Raw genomic sequence first — 24726 nt, forward strand, 5'->3', positions numbered from 1 at the left:
GTTCCCCAGAGGACTAGTGTCCATCTGGATTAGGGAACCATTAGCTTACAGGGGAAGGATCCAGAGGAAAGGGCATCTGAGCCACTTTTCCTCAGGTTCCACAGAGCCTTTTCTTCGGGTATTCTGGGTGGGTTCCGACTAATTTCCAAACCAACAGCATGCCCAGCTCCCATCGCTCACTCTTTGCTTCCTAAAAGTCACTGCAGGTGGAAGACTTCTGGAGGCCAAGAATGGTGCCGTAGAATTCACAGGGCCCATCTTTGCGTGGACCTCAAAACCTAAACTCTGTGGCTGGGGCAAGTGAGATGGAGGGGAAGGATCTAAAGAGGGGATAGATCCTCTCGTGAATAAAAAAGCTTGTATTTATTGAGTGTTAACTATGTGGCAGGCCCTCATTTAATCTTCAACTCTATATGGAAAGCACTATTATCCACCTTTTCATAGAGAGAAAACAGATTTAGAGTGAATCATTTCCCCAAGGCACACAGTCAAGTGCGACTCCAAAGCAGGGGCTAGCGAGTCCAACCTCGGGATTACAGCCTCTCCCCACCTCACCCCCCAAACCGCTTCTGTGTCCACTGCCTGAAATTCGGGCGCCCTCCTGGCGGTGCTCCGATGCAGGGGCACGCGCGCCCAGGGAGACCAGGCTGCAGCAAAGCAGCCGCAGAGCGCCGCGCCGCTGGGCCCGCTCCCCCGGCTCGGGGGCCGCGGCTGGGAACTACAAGGCCCAGCAGGCAGCAGCAGGGGGAGGAGGAGGGGGTGGGACTAGCGCGGGTGGGAGTGAGAGAGCGAGCCCTCGCGCCTCGCCGGCGCACAGCGCTCGGAGCGCTCCTGCGGGTACTGCTGCGGCGGCCTGGGCAGCGGGCGGCGGCGAGCGGGAGCCCGGACTCTGGTCCAGCCGCAGCGCGCGGAGGAGCCCAGGCTGTGCCCGGAGCTGGGCGGCAACGTCCCGACTGGACCGAGACTCTGCTTAGCGCATTGCGGCGACCTCGCCTTCTCCGGGCGCGAGCGCGCGCCGCAGCTGGAAAAGCAGCGGAGACCGAGGACTTTTCGCTGGTCCGAGGGGCGCCCCGCCGCGCGCACCGTCCTAGTGCTGCAGTCGGGCACGCCGCGGCGCCGGGAACCCCTCAGGGCGATGAAGCCGGGTCTGCGAGAAGCGTGAGGCGCCGCCGCCGGGTTCCGGAGAGGGGGGCCACAGGGTCTGGAGACCCCGGGCGGCGGACGGGAGCCCTCCCCCCGCCCCGCCTCCGGGGCACCAGCTCCGGCTCCATTGTTCCCGCCCGGGCTGGAGGCGCAGAGCACCGAGCGCCACCGGGAGTCGAGCGCCGGCCGCGGGGCTCTCGCGGCCCCGCCAGGACCCGAGCGGAGCCCGGGGGCGGCGGGCCGGAGCCCGGGACGCGGGCGCCCGCCCGCCCGCACAAGCCACGGCGGACTCTCCAGAGGCGGAACCGCAGCGCCGAGTGAGGTAAGAGCCGCGGCGCCCGCAGATCCGGGGCGGGCTTGGCGTCCCGAGCGGCCCCCGGCGCTGGAGCCTCCTGGCTGCGCGCTTCCCCCGCCGCAGCCCAGTTGGGTCCGGCGCCTCCCTCCACTGGTTACGCGCCCCCCTCCACCTCCTGACTCCCTTCCCAGCGCTCTGCGCCCCCCTTTTGTCTCCCCTCCCAGCTCCCCGCTCGCGTCGCCTTCTGCGCCCCCTCCCCGCGCTGGTCCCGCCGCTCCTCCTGCCGCCCAACTTTTCCGCCAACTCGCGCTGGGGAGCTGGCGAGGCGGCGGCGGCTCCGCGGTGAGACCTGGGAGGGACAGGGCCGGGGCAAAGGCGGCGGCGGCGGCTCTCGGTTTCCTCGGACTGGAGAGGGAGGGCGGGAGTGGGCAGCGAGGTGGGGTGTGCGTGTGTGTGTGTGTGCGTGTGTGTGTGTGTGTGTGTGTGTTGCATTCCAGCCCATCTCTTTTTAGTCCACCAATGGGGACTCACCCCAATTCAGCAGGTAGCTTTGGGTGGAACGGTAAAAACCCGAGGTATTTCTGAGTCCTTTCCCACCCCGGGGAAGTCTGGGGTCGGAGTTGCGGGTGGGTGGATGGGGATATGAAGAAGGAAGGAAGTGGAGGGGTAGGTTAGCCTCTCCTCGAATAGGTTTTAAGGAGGTGTCGTCACCAAATGGCTGAATCGGCTGTAGCGGAGAGCGAGAAAGGAATTCCCTTTTCCAGGGGGGGGTTCTTCTACTTAGTCGATCTCAGAAAAGGTCGGAAGTTTGGGGAAGGGAGGGCTCCCAGCGGGTGATGTTAAGCCCCATTATGGGGTCGGGTGGGGGGGGGGAGGGGAACGTTCAGTTCCAATCTGGTTCTAGGAGGTGGGGGAAGGGATGAGGGTTTTGCCCGGTGCGGTTCACTCGGCAGCGCTGCTTGTTGCTTCTCTGGCTCAGACCCTCTGCCCGCCCTGCTCCCGCCTCCCGTTATGTTTGGGGTTGGGAAAAGAGGAACCCTCGTTTGCAGAGGAATTTATTGGCATTGTAGACGGAGTTCATTTAACACATATCCTATGAAGGCAGCCAGACACCTTCGCGCGGGGGTGGAAGGGGTGGTGGTGGTTGAAGCTTGCTTCTTTCTGGGCCCAGAAGCTATTGGTCCACCAAAAAAATTTCTGCGGTGTCTTTTTCCCCCAACACTTTTTTCCCCCATTTTCCAGATGTAGCAGCTGCATCTGGTTCCGTTTCGCCCCACACCGCAGCCACATTAACATCCCTCTCCCTCCCTTCCCCCTCACCCAGATTAAAACTGCTGTTCTTCAACTTGTCCTTACCACCTCCCTCTTTAAAATTTTTTTGAGACTTGGAGAGGAGAAGAGAGAGTTACTCTGGATCCCAAGTTATTTCGAATCTGATGGTGGAGATGCTGTCTAGATTGTGCCGGAAAAAGGCGTCGTGGGAGATGGGGCCACGATTTTAGGGGCGGTGGCACTTGGGAACGGTTCTGCTGGAGGTGGCCTCTTTGGCCATGGGTTTGACCCAGAACTGGCCCTGACGGAAGTTTCTGGAACCATAGCATTCCTTTTTCCGTCCCTTCAGTTAGAGCTGGAGCAGCCAGGGTTTCTGACCCTGTCCGTAGCTCGCCGTCGGTGTCTGACCGCCCCGTGGTGGCGTCACGCGTTCCTTTTCCACCCTCCCTGGAGCGAGCCTGGGGCGCAGCTGCGGGGGGCATGGGAGGGGGGCGGCCGCTGTTGCTGCTGGGGGCTCTCCTTGGGCGTTTTAAAGTCGTTCTGTGGGCTGGAAACTGAAGTGAGACATTTTACCTCTTAAGGGCTACAGGGTTGAAAGCGCGGCGTTGGATTGTTGAGGGTGTGTGTGTGTGTGTGTGTGTGTGTGTGTTGTTTTTGTTTTTGTTTTGTAATAGCCTTTGAGGTAGGAAAGCACCTTATGGTCCAAAGTTGCGGGAGGGTGGGGAGAGTTGGTCGCTCTCACCCTCTCTTTTCCAGTCTCTTTCAAATTGAAAACACTTCTCTGGTTTCCTCCTTTGGGCGGTAGTTTGGAGGCTGTAATGAAATCGCACTTTCTCTAGACATGGTAATTAAGGTGACTGTTTCCTCCGCAGATGTGCCCTGCCCTTTGCACCTCCGGACCAGCGCTTTTTTTGGAATAGCGTCTAAACTGTAGGACCTTAGCCTTGAGACTGTTTAGCAGAAAGTGGCCATTTTCCCCCTGGGCCCAGCCTCCTGGTTTCCTCTCTGAGGCTTTAAAAGTTAAGTAGCAGGGCCCCGTGGGACGTGTCTCAGTCTAGCTAATTACCCCCGAGCCTGGGTCATCTCCTTTCCTTACAGTGACCAAGGGAGAGCCATTGCCAACTGTCTGTCCTGATGGCCTGCCCCTCTAATGACTTGTTTATGTATTCCACCCCACCCCAGTTGGGAGAAGCTCCAGGGCTGCCGCTGACCCCTGGAGGAGCACAGGGTGTTTGGGGTCAGGAGGTTGCTGGGGCCTGGCTCTAGCAGGGTTGGTTACATACTGCATCAGTGACAAGCTCCTTGAAATATCTGTTGCATTCACTGTTAGTCATAGCCAAGTGTCAGCTCTTTAATGAGGGCCATCCGGATGGAGAGCCACTTGGACATGTGTGCTTTCACTGCCTGCATTTACCGTGCCTGTACAAATGCCCATTTTGTAGACGTTTTCACAAAATGGGATTTGGGCCAGAGGGGGCACCGCTTACTTTGGTTCCAAAGTAGACAGCCTTGGGTACTTCTTTTCCTTGGTCAAAGTTCCTTGAACTTAGAAAGTTCCAGTAGAAGAGCAAGTGAAGCAAAAGCACAGGAAGAAATAGAGTAGGAACATTGTAGATGCTGTTGTCCCTCGTGTCTTGAGGGAGATTAGAGTACATCAAGGTATACCTAAGCCTGAGCTAGCTTGGACTCCAGAGGGCAGGAAGAGCACACTGAGCATTGAGTAGGCAGATTCCAGCCATGGAGACCCAAGGAAAATCTGCGGGTTTTTGCTTTTGGTTGTATGCTTTGTGTTTGGGGCATTGAACTGAAAAAAAGACTCCTAAAGCAGGGGATTTGCTCCCATGAGCCAGCTTCTCTGAACACACTCTATTTGCCTCCATTTTTAAATCTCTTTCATCAAGATGGCTGTTAGGGAAGAGCTTCCTGAGAAAGTTTGAGCCTGCTAGAGTCAACGAAGGTAGATAGAATTGATTCAAACGTCTTGTTCTGAAAAAGCCTCATCCCTTGAGATGAGTTTAATTTCCTCTTGGGAAATTTGCCTTTCATTTGTCTTCCCAAGAGCTTTGTCAAAGGTCTGGATGCACCAGGGACTGGTGGGAGTCCAGATGTAGAGCTTTAGAGAAGATTCTGGTGTTTCCAGAGAGGATTAAATTCTAGACTTGGGCCAGCATATGTGCTTTTTTCCCTCAGCTTGCATTTACCTTAAACAGAAATTCTCTGTCACTACCACTTCTTGCAATTAAAGAAGTTATATTTGGTCTTCCCTATGCACCCCCCCCCCCCCCCCCCCCGCCTCCCAGGTAAATAGCTGTCACTTGGGTGAACAACTCCAAGAATATGGTGAATATGGTGGTGTTCCACCAGTCCATTTTGTCTTCAACAGCAAGGTTTCCCAGGTTATGGTGGAGCAATTAGTATTTCACTTATTATTATTAATTTTTGGTATACCTCCCTCCCAAGGACATTGGACACATTTTTTATAAAGACTCAACATTTATAGTGTTTCTATTGGGGCACCTGGGTGGCTCAGTCCATTAAGCGTCTGACTTTGCCTCAGGTCAGGATCTCATGGTTCCTGAGTTTGAGCCCCACATTGGGCTCTATGCTCTCAGCATGGAGCCTGCTTTGGATCCTGTGTTCTCCTCTCTCTCTGCCCCTGCCCTGCTGTGCTCTCTTGCTCAAAAAATAAATAAGTAAATAAAATATTGTTAAAAAAAACAGTGTCTCCCTTGGACCAACAAAAATTTTACAAGCTGAGCTGCATAAATTTTTTCAGGTGTCTATTAATTATTTGCCCTGGTACTCTCAACAGTGAGTAGAGAATACTCACTTTGGGGGAGTGCGACCATTTCTGTTAAGAAGTCAGTCTTCTTCCCATCTAAAGGGATGAACGTTTTGATGTTACTTCCTCAATTCTGAGGAATCAAAATGTTTAGAAAATGTCTCATTTGGTATTTTTTTTTTAATTTTTTTTTTCAACGTTTATTTATTTTTGGGACAGAGAGAGACAGAGCATGAACGGGGGTGGAGCAGAGAGAGAGGGAGACACAGAATCGGAAACAGGCTCCAGGCTCCGAGCCATCAGCCCAGAGCCCGACGCGGGGCTCGAACTCACGGACCGCGAGATCGTGACCTGGCTGAAGTCGGACGCTTAACCGACTGCGCCACCCAGGCGCCCCTCATTTGGTATTTTTTGAGATAGAGTTTGGCTGGCTAAGAAGGAGTACTTGACTATTGCTTTTATGTGGCATTGGCAACCTCTTTTCCTCAAGAGTATCTGGGGGCGCCTGGGTGGCTCAGTGGGTTAAGCGTAGGACCCTTTTCGGCTCAGGTCATGATCTCACGTTTTGGGAATTCGAGCCTCGAGTCAGGCTCTGCACCAGCAATATGAAACCTGCTTGAGATTCTCTCTTCCTCTCTCTCTGCCCCTCCCCTGCTCTCTCTCAAAATACGTAAACTAAAAAAAAAAAAAAAAAAGATCTGTATCAGTTTCTTTTCAATCAGCCTTTCCTTCATTCACTTACTCATCCAATGAACAAATGTGTCAGCATCTGCTATGCAGATCGTGGGTGCTAAGGGTATTAAGCGAAAGTTTAGTCAAGCACAGACCCTGCTTCTTAAGGAGCTTGCGATCCCATGATACTTTGGAAATTTGGAGGAATGAGAGCCTCAGCTAGAAGGCTCAAGAAAGACTTGTGGAAGAGGTAGGGGGCTTTTTTTGTTTGTTTTTTGTTTTGTTTTTGAGATGGGATTCAGAGAATAAGAAAGCTTGGCCCATTAAAGATGGGGGAAGGGCAAAGAAGAGGGCAGAGCACGAAGATCGCCTAGGATCATGCTGTCCCATAGAAATAGAGCACGATGGGTGGCTCAGTCCACTAAGCGTCCGACTTCAGCTCAGGTCATGATCTCATGGTTTGTGGGTTTGAGCCCTGCATCGGGCTCTGTGGTAACAGCTCAGAGCCTGGAGCCTGCTTTGGATTTTCTGTCTTGCTCTCTCTCTGCCCCTCCCCAGCTCACACTCTGTCTCTCTCAAAAATGAGCATTAAAAAAAAAAAGAAATAGAACACGAGCCACGTGTAATCTTAGATTTTTCTAGTAGCCATGTTTGAAATTCAGAAAAAAGAAACAGGTGGAATTCACTTTCATTAATTCCTTGGTTGAGATTTTAATAATCTATTTAACTTAGCCTCATAAGTCCAAAATGCTATCATTTGAACATGTAACCAATGTAAAAAATTATTGGTGAGATACTTTACCTTCCTTTTTTTCACACCCAAGGTTTGAAGTCTGGTGTGTATGTTTCACTTCTAGCACGTCCTAATTCACATTAGCCACATTCCAAGCAAGTTCTTGGCAGCTACAAGTGGCTAGTGGCCATTGCATGGGATACCTAGGTCTAGAGGATAGGGTTTGAAGATAGTGAGAAGTACCTTTGTAAAGATAGGAAGTTTGTGTCTTCTGCCACCAGTTACAGAGTGCTGGCCAGGAATGACTCAAAGCACAGTGTCTATGATTCCTTACATGGATTTGTACTTAGGAGAGGGTAGGTTCTTTCACCCATGCTGCCCATATGATCTCTTAACCACCTGTGATGGAGGCTGGGCAAATACCTCCTCCAACAAGTGGGGAAACGCAGAGGTTGTGTCCCCCCCTCCAGTCCCCAGTTGAGGACCTCCGTGCCCAGGTGGGGTTGGGGGGGGGGGTGGGGGTGCTTCAGGTCCCCGGAGACCTGACTGGTATGGGAGAGACTGAGGGTAGAGCCAGCTGCAAGGTCTCTTAGGAAGCTTCTGAGTACACCTGCAAGGCTGCAGGTCACATCTGTCCAGCAGTGAAGGAGGGAGACTGTCCCTAGGGGATTTTAAGAATTCATTAATTAGTAGAAGGAGAGGGGGGTGTGGTAAAGGAAGAGGTGACAGTTCTAGGGTCCTAGACAGTATGTGGACTGGTGGTTTGGGTCACCGTGTTTTCTGTAGGTTTGTGGAATGGGGATCCTTCTCATTCCAGGGGTTGGTGCTGGGAGGCTAAGGGTTTTCTTGACGTCCTTTGTTTCACAGATGTGGGACTTGAGGCCCAGAGAGAAGCACCTTTTTGGGGTTGAGCTGGAGAGAAGCAGCTAGAAGAGTTTGACATGCACTGATAGCAGAGCTGAGCACAGCCAGCCACACCTGTGAGGGAGCCGGAGCGGCTTTTCGGGGGAGAGAGTGGCTGAGTGGTGGTGGAAGCCGCCTGTCTGCTGCATTGAAAACAAGCTTAATCGCCTCAGCATGGTACCACCCTTTCCACTGGATACTGAAAATTCATTCATTACTCTGGCGGTTCCTGTGATGCTTAGGTTCTTAGCCAGGGGTACCTTTCTGGATGACAAGCCTGTATCTTTTGTTTGGTGTATCTTTGGGGGCATAATGAGATGTGGGATGTGGCTTACAGACGCCCTGTTGTAGCAAGCATCGCTTCTGTCCCAGGCCAGGGACCGTGCCCCATCCTCGGCCCTTAGACGGTCCTAGAAAGATCTGTGATCTGCTTCCAAGGGTCTTCTCTCAGGCGAAGGAACTGAGGCGCTCCCATCTCCAGAGCTACCTTGGGTCTGTCCATGAATGCTTGGTTTCTTTATGACACAGAGATGCTCTTTGGAGAAAATGGGCTTGCGCCAGGTAGAGCCAGATTTGCTTACCCCTACTTGCCCCCTGGGCCCTGTCCTTTAGCATTAAAAACGAGTGATGAGTGTCCTGGTGGTTTTGCCTACCAGCTGCATAGCCAGGAGCAAAGTACTCGACCTGTTGGAGTCTCAGTTTCCCCATCCCTTAAAGGGGAATAGTAATTCCTACCCCCAAAAGTGTATAGTGAGGAAGAGAAGATGTTTTATAAGTATATATTTTACCTAGTACATGCTTCGTGCATAGTAGGTGCTCAGTAAATATTCTGTTCTGTCTCTTCAAGTCCCTTTCCTAAATTTAGAACATTGAAAGAGAAATGTTTATTTATTTAACGATTTTGAAGTTATCAAATTTTAGTAAAGCCCTGGAAGGAAGCTAGTGGTAGTACATGCCTCCTCCCACTAGCCAGCGCCTGTGAACAAAGCCAAGAATCTGGGGGGTTTTCTGCCAACCGGGACTGACTCACTCATGGGGACTGATTCACTCATGAGGGGCCCTGTCTGCTCCAAGGAGGCAGGGCTGAAGCACCACATTAGGGCATGTTCCGGAGAAGTGGATTCTCCAAATAACTTGGATGGTTCCTTGGAGCATTTAGGACAGAAGCAACCTATAATATGGAGACGTCACTCCTACCCCAGTCCAAACAGGGCCCAGAAAGTCTTAGCACTTGGTAAATGCTTAGCAGCAGCAACGATCCTATCCTTAAGACCCTCAGTGGGTATTTAAAATTTTACCACTCCAAGCCTGAGGAGGGTAAGGGGCTACAGTCCGTGCTTTTTGGAATGGGTCCCGGCAAGGACCTTCGTATTCTTCAGCGTAACCATTTTTGTCCCTACTTGTGGATTCATTTCTGCTAGACATCTTGCAGCATCGGGGAGGGGCATTGCGTCCACCTCGTGGTTCTGTGCTTTGAGGTCCTTTATGAGTTGGTGAGAGTTGTGTTCTGTCCATACGGGAACTTCATAGAACCAGAGATCCCTGCGATGTGTGTGGTGTTAGAGACCAAAAGAAAGAACCCAGGAGATCACTCACTGCAGCTTCCTGGTTGCACAGGTCCAGAGAAGGTCAGCGTTGTACTGGTTTCCCAGTCCTTGGTTTGTTCCAGAATTCTTCATCTTTTCTACCCCTCACCAAAGGGCTGGTTTGCCCTGGAGGAAGTGCAGTGTGTACTGGGAGGGGTACCAGCACGCGGGGGCCTCCCGCAGCCCCACCACACTCTGCGGAGCCCTTGCCTGTGAAGGGGCGGAACTCTTGGGGATTTTCACCAGGCTCTTTGCTTTCTCAGCACAAATCATCTTGGGGCTTTTGCCTTGGAGGACTTCACGACAATTTTCCCAACAAGGCTTGCCATGTAGCCCACACTCAGGAAGTAGTCGGAGAGCTGAATTAAAGCACTGTTTTGTCTAATTAAGGCCTATAACCTCAAATTCAGTATTGGGGCAGGACCACAGTTCCCTTTTTTGTGCCTTAAGAGTAAGTTTTTGCTTTAAGCACCCTTCTGGACAGGGTGACTGTGCGACACACTTTAACTCCTTTTTCTCCTTATCTCCCCCCTCCCACGCAGACTCTCCTAACTTTTTGGTTTGTTCTTTCCTTAGAGTCAGCTTGAAAAGGAGGATCAAGCTCAAGACGGAGTCTCCATGGAGGTGTGGAGCCTGGTCACCAACCTCTAACTGCAGAACTGGGATGTGGAGCTGGAAGTACCTCCTCTTGGCTGTGCTGGTCACAGCCACACTCTGCACTGCCAGGCCAGCCCCGACCTTGCCCGAACAAGGTAAGGCACAGGTTGAGGGGTCAGCCTGGACTCCTGGGCCTCGGAGACCTGGCAGGCTAGGACAAAGGTGATGTTGTGGTTGACCGGGAAGGCAAGGCTCCACCCCGGATGGAGCAAAGGGCTCCTTTTTGTAGGAGAGGCTTCCAAAATACTTGGGCTGGTTTGCACGTGGCTATAAACACACCCAGCTTCAGCAGAGGCTGGGGTCATAAAGGCTAGTGACGTCCATTTGCCAGAGGTGACCTGCTTAGGGCGGAAATATATGCTTTTCTCTTCCTGAAAAAGAACTTCTGATTGGGATCTAAGAGCTGACTCCCCAACCTAGATGACATATAAAATGGGGCACAAGTGACCTATGAATTTGTTTGTTTAGCACTTGGATGTTGAGGGGTGTGGGAGCTTGATAAAGACCTCTGGCTTCTAGAAAATTGTTCCAAAGACAATTGTTCCATCTTCTTTGAGGGCTGGCAGTCATGGCCACGTGCCTGCCATTTTGCCATCCTTGGCCATGTCTGACAGGCTGTGGTTGGAAGCCTGCCGAGCGGTTTGCTTTGGATACGCACCACTGGAGGGATTTCAGAGAGACGGAAAGCCAGGGAGCATTATGGTGCATGGATGCTCCTGGAGATCTATAGCTTCTTACAAAGTCGGACATTATTAGTAACGAGAAGGACTTGCTCATGGGATTTACTGGAATTGTGAAAGTACTTCATGGAGGTTACAGGTATATAACACACCTAGTGGCTTTCAGGGGCCTGTGAGAACCTACTGTGAGAACTTAACTGCTGCCAAAGGGTAGTGTGGCTTGTGACTCGGTGGCTCATCACACAAATACGAAGGTTGGCAGGCAGTGGGCGAGAGGCTCAGGTATGCATGTGAAGTAGTGGCTGAGTTTAAAGAACCATCAGTCTCAACTGTCAGGACCCGTTCAAGTGATAAATCATGAGTGAAAATATTTGTCTACTCTCATGGTGATGGGGAAGATCACATGAGACTTTCTGGAAGGTGTGCTTGGGTGAACCACACAGACTAATGTTGCATTCGGAGACAGAGCTGAACGTAAGACTTGAGCTAGAACATGCCAGAGACCCAAAGTGGGAGAGATCATCTCTGCCCACAGGGAGTTTATTATCAGGAAGATAAGTACAGAGGTAACTAAATACAAGGTAGACCGTGTTTTAACCACACAGTGGAGTCATAACAATGCAGTGGAAATGCAGAGGAAGAGGAGAGCAGAGAGCATTTGAGATGGGTCTAGAGGGATGATGGGTGAGGGTTTGTTGGATGACAGCCAAGGGGGGTTGGTTTGGAGGGGAATAGAGGGCATTCCAGGTAGACTAGCATGAATGAGGGTGCTGAGGCAAGATGTATAAGGTGTATACAGAATGACTTGCCTGGTGAGTAGGTAGTTGTGGGGAGTAATACCTGGAAGAATTGAATTGCGTTAGCATATGGAAGGCCTTAACACCCTGCTAAGGACACTATGCTTAAACGAGTAGATACTGGGAATAAATGGGTAGATACTAAGAATCTCAAAAAGTTCTGAGCAGGTAGTGATGTGGATCCAGCTTTCAGAAAATTAACTTGGCAGTCGAATTTGGATAGATGGGAAGAAGTCTGTGTTTGAGTCCTGCTCTGCCATTTAATATCTGCATTACTTGCTTTGACAAATTACTCAAGCACACTAAGACTTAGTTTGCCCATCTTTTTTTTCTTTTTAATGTTTTAATGTTTATTTATTTTTGAGAGAGAGAGAGACAGAGTGTGAGGTGGGGAGGGCAGAGAGAGAGGGAGACACAGAATCCGAAACAGGCTCCATGCTCTGAGCTGTCAGCACAGAGCCCCTTGTGGGGCTCGAACTCACAAATGGTGAGATCAGACCTGAGCCGAAGTTGGACACTTAACCGACTACGCCACCCAGACGCCCCTTAGTTTGCCCATCTTTAAAATGGGGACAGTAAAAAAGCATTAAATGAGGTACCCAGATAAGACACCTACAGGTAAAGTTTTGGTAGTTATTACTGCTGTTACCACAGTTGCCAGACAGACAAGTTAGCTGTTTGTTCAGCTGTTTGTTTTGAATGTCTAGCTAGAGGAAGGAACCAGAGTGGGGGGCGTGAGTTGTAAAGGAAGGGAAAACCAGCAGACACTATAGAAATAGAATCTGTGGGTTTCAGTAGGTTGGCTGTCAACTCTGGGTGATTCGAGACAGAGACAGAATGAAAGTAAAAGGAGTGAGTTAGGGCAGAAGGTTTATGAGGAGCAGAGATTTGGATCAGCCACAGTGTAGACGGTAATAAGGGAGTCCAAAAAGCAAGGAGGGCTTGGATGAGGTTTGAGAATATGAATTTATGTTGGGCCCTAAAGTGCTTTTTTTTCTTTTCTTCAACTTTCTCTATCAAACTCCTTTGCCCTTGAGAAATGGAGAATGGAGTAAGTGAATGGTATGGGTCTCAGGCCCAAGGAATTGTGGGGTGGGGTGGGTGTGGAGAGGTTCACTGAATCCACTGGCTGTGGATCCTAACTGAGAAAGGAAGTCCAGGCAGTGATAGAGGGTGGAGCCAGGGGGCTGAAGGTTTTGATGAGGAGGAAACACAGGCCAGGAACAGAAGGGAGGGAATAGGGAAGGTGGAGGGGGCTATTAGGAGGGCTCTGCAGCAGTGAAGACTGAAGTCAGACCGCCATTTAAAAAAAAATCAACTGAGGCATAATTTACATTTTGAAAAATAACATCCATTTTTTTAATATAATTTATTTTGAGAGAGAGCACAAGTGGGGGCGAGGGCACAGAGAGAGAGAAGGAGAGAGAGAATCCCAAGCAGGCTCTGCACTGTCAGTGCATAGCCCCACTCGGGTCTCAAATCCACAAACCATAAGATCATGACCTGAGCCTAAATCAAGAGTCAGATGCTTACCCGACTGAGCCACCCAGGTGCCCCAATATACCAATTTTTAAGGGTATAGTGTGTTTTGATAAATATAATGTCCCATGTGACTACCACCCCAGTCAAGGTAGGGAACATTTTCATCACCTCCAAAACTTCCCTCTGGCCCCTTTGCATTCAGTCACCTATGCAGCATTGACCCCAGCAACCGCAGATCTACTTTCTGTCACTATAGACTAGCTTTGCCTCTTCTAGAATTTCACATAATGGCATTATGTGGTGACTGTGTAGCCATTCCCCGGTTGATGGCCACTTGGGTTAACAGGTTTGGTTATTATTAATAAAGCTCCTGTGAACATCTGTGTGTAAGTCTCGTGTGGACATAAGGTTTGCTCAATTGCCTTGGTTTTGATTTTGGCACCACTTCTTACTGTTGACTCTTGGGAAAGTTCCTGTGTGTGGAACTTCTATAAAATATAATGATAATGAACATCTGCTCCCAAGATCCAATAAGAGTGTGTGCAGAGCTCTCAGCACAGTGCCTGGCACATGGTCAGTGGGCAATAAATGACAGTTGTGAGTGCTTTTTCCTGGGACCCCACAGAAGACAGCACGTGGTGAGGGGCTTGTTCCCTGGGTGGTGTGGAATGCCTTAGGACACAGATGTGGAAGTCCACTGGACTCCGGGAACGAGTCCCAGATCCCTGTTTGGTTAAGTCCCCCTGTGGGTGCAGTGTGGCTCTTTCACAGAGCTTTACCCCTCCTGAGCTTTGTGATAGCAAAGTACGTGCCCCCCACAGTCTTCAGAGAATTGCTGGGAGGTCATTAGGGAAAATCTGTCCCTGCGCTTTGTAAACCATAAGGTACCCCACAAAGGTAAAGTATCACTGTATGGTCTTGGCCCTGCTGATTATTAAATAATAATGCTGCTATTGTCCTCAGAAAAGACTATAATCTGTGTATAAAAGGTTTGTGCAAAAGTTTAAACCCCAAACTCTGCTCCCACAGAGAGCTTTTCCCCTTCAGAAGGGCCTTCTGTAATTGTGTGTGTGTGTGTGTGTGTGTGTGTGTGTGTGTGTGTGTGTTGGGAGCCCCTCCCCCAGTCTGCAAATGCTCCTGAGGGAGTGGGGAGGGCCTGGAGTTTCTGGCTGTCCTTGGAAAGTTGATTTAATAAGGGTTCCAGGAAAACCAGCCTCCCTTGGTCCCTCCCTCTCCTTTCCTTTCTCTAGTTTGGGATCGTAAAGAGGCTAAGCTTGTTTCAGAGCAGGTCTTGAGGAAGGAGGGAGAGGGAGTTGTGTGGAAAGACTAAACCTGGGTCATGGGTGGAGGTGCAGAAATGCGCCTTTGAAAAGAGAAATACTGACTTGAAATACATTTTGAGCTTGAGGAGGGTTGTGTCTGTGTATTTTTCTCTCCTTTAGAATAAGACTTGGAAAAGCACGTGGGTGAATCCAAAACTGCTTGCTTCTTGCAGTTGGGGCTGGGGGTCCTGCCCCCTTTCCAGTAGTAACGTGGGTTAAACACCCCAAACCCCATGGTCAAGGGGACAGTGTGAGACCTGCAGTCTCAAAATACTTGCGTACATACTCAGAAACCTGCAACTAATAAGCGATTTAATGGGCTGGGGTTTTCCTGCTCCTCCCACCTACCCAGATTTGAAGGAGTCTGGTGGCCGGTTGAAGGGGGAGAGGTTACCCTTAATGGAAAAGCCGCACGTTTCCATTTCTGGCTGCAAGCCCCCTCGATGCCGGGCGCCACAAAGCAAGGCTTTGTCTTTGTGTTCCACAAAACCTGCGCCCGTGGCGGGGTGGCTACAAGCAGTACCAGAGACATTGCCCCAGCTTCAGGTGGGAGGGCCCCCGGCCACCCCAGACAACCCACCAGGGGGTCCCACAGCTGTCTTTGGCCTTAAGGAGTACGCATTTCAGCCTGGCTGCAGGGGGAGCCGCAAATAGGTACCAGAGGGTATCCCACCGCCTGCCTTGGACAGGCTGCAGCTGATTGGTATGGCCGGGGCACCAGTGTCCCGTGGCTGTACTGGGGCACACATCCAGGAGCGTCCGTCTGCTTTGAATGCACACTGGATGTTCAGAAGGAGTTTCTCCTCCCGCAGCCAGAAGGCGAGTGGAATCACATGGAGCAGAAGGCGACGTTGGGTGACCCACTTGAGAACAAGGGTGCAGGATTTAGGTCGGTTGAAATCTGTAGGGTGCTTACCTACCAGGTTTCCCCCAAGGATCCACTCTGTCCCACATCCTTTTCCCCAGAGTGGAGGCCCGAGTGTTTTTGAAAGGGCGTGCTTGCAAGTGTTCCCAGTGCTGAGCTGAACAGGATGGGGGTAGGGAGACCCAGTGCTCAGCCTGTGAGAGAATGTGAAGGAGGAGCACTCACGTGTCCTGCTTGACCACGCTGGGCAAGTGCAGCAAAGCCACTCCAGGGCTGTGTTCTTGGCTCTGGCTTCTGCATTGCTACACTATTAGCTTCACTGATTTTCCACTCTGGCTTTGCCAGCCAGCTCCCTGAAGTCAGGGAGGAGGAATTTCTCAGGGAAGAACAAATGGCTGTCCAGAGCCCTTGCTGCGGGTGGGGGAGGGGAGGGAGCCCAAACAAAGAATCAGGCTGGGATTTTGTCACCTGGTTTCTGTGACTACCTAGTCTGGGGTGGGCGGGAATTGAAGAGAGAGCGCCAAGGATTCCTTTGGACGCTGTGGCCCCAGCATGGAGGTAGGTCAGCAGGGCTCAGCCAGGGTGCTTGCTCCTGGTCAGGCAGAAGCAGTGAGTGATGGCTTGTGTCTGGGGTGGTGATGGATGGCCTTGGGAGAAGTGAGTTCTGGGGAGTCATTATCCGGGAGGGCCATGTCCGGGGTCAGAGAGCCTGACCAGCAGCTGCGCCCTGTTTTCACAGCGCCTGGTTCCTCTGAGGCCACTGGGAGCTCCAGCTCACCCTGTAGACACCACCTTTGCCTCTTCCTTCCTTCCCCGAAGCCTGGAAACGAGACAAGTGTCTCCCTGCTGACCGGGGAAAGTCCAGCTGCTCTGGCGCTCCTGGTCTCCCGAGTTCAGCTGCCCAGGCCTCCCTTTCATTCTGGAAAGATGGCTCATTTACAGACTTACTGCAAACATTCTCTTCTCTCTGCCCACTCACCCTACACCCTCCCCTCTGGCCCCAAGTGATTTAGCTGAAAGTTAAGTGCTCAACGGGGCTCTTAAGGGCCTGGAGTAAATCCCAAACTGTTTCCTCCCAGAGAAAGGCCTTCTGGAGCCCGGCTGCTCCTGACTGTGGAGGTTTGCTCTGACTTCCAGCTGGTGACAGCCAAGTAGGGGAGACAGTTGCCTGAAGCCCCCATGGTGGGCTTGTTGCCGCTTTTTTTTTTTTTTTTAATTTTTTATTATTTTTGTGAGAGAGACAGAGTGCGAGCAGAGGAAGGGGAGAAGGAGGCACAGAGTCTGAAGCAGGCTCCAGGCTCTGAGCTGTCAGCACAGAGCCCGACGTGGGGTTCAAACCCACATACCTTGGGTCATGACCTGAGCCGAAGTTGGAAGTTTAACGGACTGAGCCACCCAGGTGCCCCTGGGCTTGTTGCCTCTTAATGGTAGCTCCTGTCTCAGAGTTCCTCTTTCCTGGTTGTCAGTTCACTTGGACTCTCATCTTTCCCCTTGCCAGATGAGGTGCCCACTGCCTTCATTTAAAGACTTTGCCCCTTGCAAACTGGGCAGCGCTGGCGTGAGGCATCTGTCCAGTTAGTCCCCAGCGCTGAGAAAGATGGGCTCTGGCAGAGCTTGAAACTCAATCCTCCTTCCTTATCCCACACACTATGGCGTGGCTAAGCCTCCTGGGATGGGTTGTGTAAAAGGAGGTGAATGGTGGGGCAGCCGGCACCGCCATTTGAGCGAATGCGGCTGTGGTTTCCCTGGCCCTGCACGTGCAGGCGCTTGGAGCCTCAAGTGGGTGAGAGGGTCAGGGAGTTCGGTGAAGACAGGCCTCAGTGGTTACGAGCGTGGGGCAGGGAGAGAGGTTAAAATCCACCAACACTGAACTTTCAAATTTGAGTTTAGTGTTTAGCCTTCCTAAGTTTTTCTCTAGGATTGAAAACTAGCCTCTGGCTGATGGTCCCTTCATTCTGTCAGTCATTCATTCATTAACAGATTTCTCCCTCCCTCCTTTCCTTCCTTTTTTTTTCTTCTTTCTCCTCCCTCCCTCCCTCCCTCGCTTTCTTCTTCCCTCCCTTCCTCCCTTCCTCCCTTCCTCCCTTCCTCCTTTCCTCCTTTCCTCCCAGCCAGCCAGCCAGCCAGCCAGCCAAAACAAGACTTCCTTTTCCTTCTTTTATACAATGTATTTATTCATACATAACCGTAGTTTATCCTGGTCCCTCAGTAGGAAATGTTCGCCCCTATCTTTTTCTCCTTTCACTTTTTGTAATTCCTACTCTTAGCTGAGGGTTTAGCTTGGATTTAGCTTGGGTTTAGCCTAAGGCATAGCTTGAGGGCCACCTACCCCTTGAAGCCTTCCTCTTGTCTCCAAATTAATCACTTCTTTTAATCCCTCTTTCTGTTTAACTTTCAAGCTGGCACTTTGCCTTAATGTTATATGGAGCTTTTTCAAGTTTATTTTTATTTATTTTGAGAGAGAGAGAAAGAGCAAGTGGGGGAGGGCAAGAGAGAGAGAGAGGGAGGGAGACAGAATCCCAAGCAGGCTCCACACTGTCAGCCCAGAACCCGGTGTAGGGCTCAAACTCACGAAACATGAGATTGTGACCTGAGCCGAAATCAAGAGTCAGACCCTTAACCGGTTGACTGAGCCACCTAGGTACCCTAGAGGTTTTTAACATATGGTTTGTTTCTTCCTCAGAGCAAAGTTCTGAGCAGTCAGAAAGAATATTTTCATTGCTCTTTTAAAACACAGCTATTTGAGGGGCGCCTGGGTGGCGCAGTCGGTTAAGCGTCCGACTTCAGCCAGGTCACGATCTCGCAGTCCGTGAGTTTGAGCCCCGTGTCGGGCTCTGGGCTGATGGCTCAGAGCCTGGAGCCTGTTTCCGATTCTGTGTCTCCCTCTCTCTCTGCCCCTCCCCCGTTCATGCTCTGCCTCTCTCTGTCCCAAATAAATAAATAAACGTTGGAAAAAAAAAAAAAACACAGCTATTTGATATGTCATCAAGGTTTACCATAGGAAATTTAGAAAATACAGACTTGTAAAGAGAAAAAGAAAAACTATTCCCATCATCTAAAATTAGTCAATGTTAACTGTGAATCTATTTCTTTAGACTGTTTTTCTTGCATTTATACAAATGTGACTTTTCAAATATGGAATTTATATGGCATATACTGGTTTTTAACTTAAGCACATAGGTTTTTTTTGTTTTTTTTTAAGTAAGCTCTATGCCCAGTGTGGGTCTTGAACTCGTGATCCTAAGATGGAGAGGTACATGCTCTACCAGCTGCCCCAAGCATGTAGTATTTATTGCCAAGCAAAGAAAATTGTTTCATTGTGCTTAATAACTACATAGTATTCCATTGTGTGGGTGTGCAAAATGTATTTATTTACCCAGTCCTCTACTGTGGGGCATTTAGGTTATTTTCAATAGTTTGCACTTAAGTGAACATACTTTTACAAATAAAATTTGTCCATATTTCCAAGGATACTTACATTCTAAAAGTCTTGATTACATACTGACAAATTTGCCACAGAAAGGTTAAGCCAGTAAAACTCTTCTGAAATAATAATAAATACTATTTATTGCACCTTCACAGCCTGTCAGCTTTACATTTTTATATCTTTACACTGATCCCATGGCCATAGGTTTTACTCCCATAGTCAGATGGGGAAACTGGGATCCAAGGAGTTAAGTAACTTACCTGAGGTCATAGTTGGTGAAACGTGGAACTTACATTCACACTCAAGTAGGTCTGACTTCAGTATTTTTTTCTAGTCTCTAGAAAAAATAGTGTATTTTTTACACTATGTCCCTATGTCAGATTGGGTTTCCCCCTAAAGTTCAGACAGACAAACATTTTATTTTTTTTAATGTTTATTTATTTTTGAGAGAGAGAGGGAGACCCAGAATCTGAAACAGGCTCCAGGCTCCAAGCTGTCAGCACAGAGCCAGTCGCGAGGCTCAAACTCACAAACGGTGAGATTGTGACCTGAGCCGAAGTCGGACACCTCACTGACTGAGCTACCCAGGCACCCCCAACATTTGGATTTAAACATTTCAATTTGCTGGGTCAGCCTTTCTCTGTCCCACAGGAATCAGGCTCCACCTCCCTTTCTGGGTAGGTGTGCAATTGGGGTAAGGGCAGCTGAGATGCTTGCCTTGTAGCATTTCTTGTGTGACATTCTTCTCTCTGCTCAGAGGTTATGCATGGGTTATAAGTCTGTGAGCTGCCTAAAGGCAGGGGTTCCCTAGCCTAGAATATTCAATAGAACAAAAACCCCATGGAGGCTGCCTTTTCTACTGTAGCAGAGCCTTCCTACTTGGAGAAGGTCTAGGATCGGAGGTCCCCAAAGTGTCAGATGCCACACCTGAGTTTTCTTCGTAGGTCACACTTATTCTAGAATGTGGTGGTGTTGCCCAGACATACAAATCACCTAGATTGCTTCTAAAATGGTTGTGGTCCAGCGGTGTCTGCTGGGTGGAAATAAACATGTCAGAAGGGCTCACTGAGGCTAAAGCACTGGCATTGTTTTGAGGCTGCCACTATGTATATTTTTAAGACATAAGGAAATACAGGGGTGCCTCGGTGGCTCGGTCAGTTAAGTATCTGACTCTTGATTCGGGCTCAGGCCATCATCACACGGTTCGTGAGTTCGAGCCCCACATCAGGCTTCTCACTAACAGTGCAGAGCCTGCTTGGAATTCTCTCTCCTTCTCTCTGCCCTTCCCCTTCTCATGCTCTGTCTCTCTCCCTCAAAATATATAAATAAACTTAAAAAAAAAAAAAAAAAGACATGAAGAAATACAAAAACGGGGGACAGAGATCCTGAAGCTGTTGGTTGTCTTAGTGCCTACTGAGATATTCAACACGTTAATGTTTTAAACAAAAATATGTATTATACTGTGGTTGAGCTAGTCACAAATAATTACAGGATTTAAAAAATCTAGGGGCGCTTGGGTGGCTCAGTCGGTTAAGCGTCTGACTTTGGCTCAGGTCATGATCTCACGGTTCATGGGTTCGAGCCCCATGTCAGGCTCTGGCTGATGGCTCGGAGCCTGGAGCCTGCTTTGGATTCTGTGTCTCCCTCTCTCTTTGCCCTTCCCCTGTTCATGCTCTGTCTCTGTCTCAAAAATAAATAAATGTTAAAAAATAATTTTAAAAAAATCTATATTAATTTGTGGTATACTGTCTGAAGTGTGCCCCAGGAATAGGAAATAGATGTATTAAAAGTTGTTTGACAAATATCTTCTTCCATTTCTGTCGGTATGTAACTGGGGAGAAAACACCAAAAGTCCCCCATTCAAGAGAGGCCAGGACAAATGCCTTCCCCTCCCCTAGCTTTACCATGGATCAGGCCCAGTCCTGGCCAGTGTTATCTTTTTTTTTTTTTTTTTAATGTTTATTTATATATTTTGAGAGAGAGAGAGAGAGAGTAGGGGAGGGGCAGAGAAAGAGGAAGAAGGCGAGAGAATCCCAAGTACGCTCTGAGCTGTCAGCATAGAGCCCTAAGGGGGCTGTGAGATCATGACCTGAGCCAAAATCCAGAGTCAGATGCTTAACCAACTTAACCGACTGAGCCACCCAGGTACCCCCCTGGCCAGTGTTATTCTTACCAGACATATGCAAATACAGCAAATGACTCATTAAAGAAGTGTCATCAAAAGACTGCATCAAGTAAGGACATAAAACCCAGGTTATGAGGACATCTGCAAACGTAGGAGAGGGTCCTTCCCTAAAGTGAAGGGACAAATTAACCATCATTTGTGAGCTGTGATCTGTGCGTGTACATATACATCGTGAAGGCAGAGGTTTCGTCTTTTTGTTCACTTCAGCATCTTAGAACAAATAAATACATGCATGAACACACAGGTAAGGAACCACCCATTTTCTTTGTTTAAAAGATAACCTAAAATTTCCAGTTTTAAAAAAGGAGACAGTGCAGGGCACTTGGGTGGCTCAGTCGGTTAAGTGTCCGACTTCGGCTCAGGTCATGATCTCAAAGTTTGTGGGTTCGAGCCCCATGTCAGGCTCTGTGTTGACAGCTCGGAGCCTGGATCCTGCTTCGGATTCTGTGTCTGCCTCTCTCTCCCCCACTCACACTTGCTCTCGCTCTCTCTCTCTCTCAAAAAAAAATTTTTTTTAAGTTAAAAAAAAGAGACGGTGGGAATAAAATCCTTTTTAGCGGGAAGATAAGGAAAATATGTAAGGAGTCATTTCTCCCACATCTGACACTCTTCACATCATCTCACGGACCGATTCTTGGGTGCTTGAGGCATGGCATCACCTGGTGGCCAGGCTCCATTCCCACAGCTCTTGATTCTGAAGCAGGGCCGGAGGTTGGTAGTTCTGACAGGTTCCCTGCCCATCCAGGAGAATTTGAGAATCTCTGATGTTCAGTTAATTTCTCAAAAAAGTCTATAACGTAGGTGCTGTTTCCACGTCACAGTTTAGGCAACTGACCCAGAGAGGTCAAACACACACAACTTGCCGAGATTAAACAGCCAGTAAGTGGTGGGATTGAGACTGGAGTCTGGTGGGTATCAATGCCTGCAGCCCTAACTCCTGTACTGGAAAGGATGAGAGGCAGGAAGGTGGAATATCCGAGAGGCTGGAGAGTCTTTCTAGACTAAGATAGGCGGAGAGGTAGTGGGAAAGGTGGAAGAGGGCTGAGTCAAGTTGCCTGGGGGTACTGGGGAGGCTGGGGTAGGTTGGTCTGAAAGCCTTCCGGGGAAGAAGACTCTCTCCCCTCTTTCTCTGATGCGGGGCTTTAAGTCAATTATCACCGTCTTTGGAATGCTGATCTGCTCTCCAGCCTGTTAGAAGGGCCCTTTTGCATTCAGAAATCTCTGTTCCTTTACTGTCAAACTTTAGAGTTTACTTTTGGAATTAAGTTTTATTTTCCCTAGGTTTTGGGAATTAGCTCTTGAATCTTGAAAGAGTCAGCCTTACCTAACTACTGAATGAAGTTCTTCCTGTGACATTCAAAACTTTTACCGATGTCATTTGAGCAGTCAAGACTATATTAATGTCTGAAGGGTGCTCTTGGAGGTGGCATTTATTTTATAAGGTGAGCCCTTCACTACCCTCAGCGCTTCCGCTCCGTTTTTGAAATTTATTTGCCTCGCTAGTTCTCATGGGGTAATATATCATGAGTCAAAAAGGACAGTGAAATAAATCCCTCTAGAATACTTGGGCTCCCAGTTTTCTGTCAGTCACAGCCTCTTAGCTATTCCGCGTCCTCCATTCTAAGACTTCTTCTGGTGAGAACATGGGTCAGAGAGAAGCCATGAAGACAAGCATTTATTGAAGTTCTGGTGGCTGGAGATCTGGGACCAAAACAGAATCCACCCATCCACCCATCCTCCCTCCTTCCTTAGAATGAGCAGGGGAGAGGCAGAGAGAGAGAGAGCGAATCTTAAGCACACTCAGCAAGGAGCCCAGGCGGGGGCTGGATCCCATGATCCTGGGATCATGACCTGCGCTGAAATCAGAAGTCAGATGCTCAACCAGCTGAGCCGCCGAGGCACCCCCAGAATCCTCGCTTCTTAAGGCAAATTAACTTGCAGCCTCTTGCCTTTCCTCACACCAGAGAGCACTGTGTGCTCGTGGGGGCAGAAGGAGGTAGCAGAGAGTGATACTCACTTCTTAAGCCCCAGGTGAAAATTGGAAAGTTAGAACTAGAGGGCACCCAGAGCTTGTCAGGTCCATCAGCTTTCCCATTTCACAGATGAGGAATTTGAGGCCCAAGGGAGGAAATGACTTCCCCAGGGTCACACAGTTAGTGGTAGGGCCAGTTGTCTGAGTGATTTCCACTCAGATGTTCTTTCCACTGCACCCAGCCAGTTACACCTGTGCTTCAAGCAGGGTTTGGGGGTGAGTGGTTTTCACAAGGGTTTCAGACTAGGCTCGCATCCCTTAGGACATCTGGATGTTGACATTGCCCAGATAATGTTGACATTATCTCTCTCCCTGGATTCTGATTGTTCAAGATCCTCCCGACTGAGCAAAGGAGTCCCCAGTGTAGATATTGGTCCCTAACCTTCCTCCAACCAAGCCTTTGGTCCTCCTCCTTCCACCTGCTCGCTACCTGACAGCCATATCGTCTCAGGTAGAGAGATCCCTGAAGCATGTTCTTGTAATTTCTTAAAGAGCACTTAATGCTCAACTTTCATGGTGTGTGTGAAAGAGAAAAATGAATATGTAGTATGTCAATGCATCCCCTGAGTCCTCACTGTCCTGCAAATCTGTGGAACAGACCAGAAGTCCCAGACTTTTACATTTCGTGAGCCAGTAAAAATTCCTCCCAGTTTTTCAGAACCTACATAGGGTTAACAACTCATTTTGCTACGTAAGAACATTTTTTTTTTAATTTCTTTTAATGTTTATTTTTGACAGAGAGACAGAGTGCGAGCAGGGGAGGGGCAGAGAGAGAGGGAGACACAGAATCTGAAGCAGGCTCCAGTCTCTGAGCTGTCAGCACAGAGCTGGATGTGGGGCTCGAACTGTGAGATCATGACATGAACCAAAGTCGGACCCTTAACAGACTGAGCCACCCAGGTGCTCCATGTAAGAACATTTTTAAAAACCAACACTGTTCACTACCATTACTTTCTTTTTTTTTTTAACTGTGGTAAAATACACATAACATAAAATTGACCTGTTTTCACCAGTTTTGAGTATCCAGTTCTGTGGCATTAAGTTCATTCATGTTGTTGTCCGACCATCACCATCATTGTCTCCAGAATGTTTGCATCTTCTCCAATTGAAGCTCTGTTCCCATTAGATTTGAACTCCCCATTCTCCCCTCTCCCAGCCCCTGGCAACCACCTTTCTACACCATTTTATTCTCTTTAAAAAAAAATTTTTTTTAACATTTATTTATTTTTGAGAGACAGAGAGAGACCGAGCATGAGCAGAAGAGGGGCAGAGAGAAAGAGGGAGACACAGAATCCGAAGCAGGCTCCAGGCTCCCAGCTGTCAGCACAGAGCCCGATATGGGGCTCGAACTCACAAACCATGAGATCATGACCTGAGCCGAAGTCACTTAACCGACTGAACCACCCAGGCGCCCCCACCATTTTATTTTCAAAGGATGCTTATGGCCTTTATTTTCATAATGTAACAATAAGAGGCATTTCTTTAACATTGAGAAAAAGTAACCTTATGAAGAGCCCATTCCATGGCCCACTGCAGTAAGTGACCCCTGTACACTGTGTGACCCAGACCCGCCATGCAGTGATCGGACTGGACACGGGGAGGGAAGGTGGCAGGTACACTGGAGTGCTGAGAGTTTTGGTGAAGCATGCTCTCAAGCACCCACTGAGGTTTGGGGGGGGGGCGCAAAAAGCCAAATTCTGGAACAGCTGACTCCTCCACTAATTCATCAGCAAGTTTAGGGAGCTGCAATTTTTTCCTGCCCAGCTGCTGGTGCTTCCTTCCCCAAACAAGCTCTGCTGAGTGTGGGGGAGGGGAAGCCCTCCAAGGGGCCCTTGTAGGGGGCCCGGTGGGGGCAGGGCTGTACTTTCTTTTCTTTAAGGAACCTGACCGGAC

The 24726-nt window shown here is 49.5% G+C and overlaps 1 protein-coding gene across 9 annotated transcripts in view; it reads left to right on the forward strand.

The window, feature by feature from the left end:
* The first annotated feature begins 1248 nt into the window (after positions 1-1248).
* The window catches only part of FGFR1 (fibroblast growth factor receptor 1), a 51739-nt gene continuing 28261 nt past the window's right edge, over positions 1249-24726 (forward strand). For 4 of the 9 annotated variants that reach the window (XM_043563991.1, XM_043563999.1, XM_043564023.1 and 1 more), the window contains exon 1: positions 9963-10138. In XM_043563991.1, the coding sequence (XP_043419926.1) occupies positions 10051-10138 (88 nt within the window). In that variant the 5' untranslated portion in view covers positions 9963-10050. Of the gene's footprint in view, positions 1466-1744; positions 1781-2164; positions 2238-9962; positions 10139-24726 lie in introns of those variants that run through there. The other 5 variants (XM_043564008.1, XM_043564014.1, XM_043564046.1 and 2 more) reach the window with 4 other exon arrangements.

The sequence above is a fragment of the Prionailurus bengalensis genome, chromosome B1 (genome assembly GCF_016509475.1).
Source record: "Prionailurus bengalensis isolate Pbe53 chromosome B1, Fcat_Pben_1.1_paternal_pri, whole genome shotgun sequence".
NCBI classification, from domain to species: domain Eukaryota; kingdom Metazoa; phylum Chordata; class Mammalia; order Carnivora; family Felidae; genus Prionailurus; species Prionailurus bengalensis.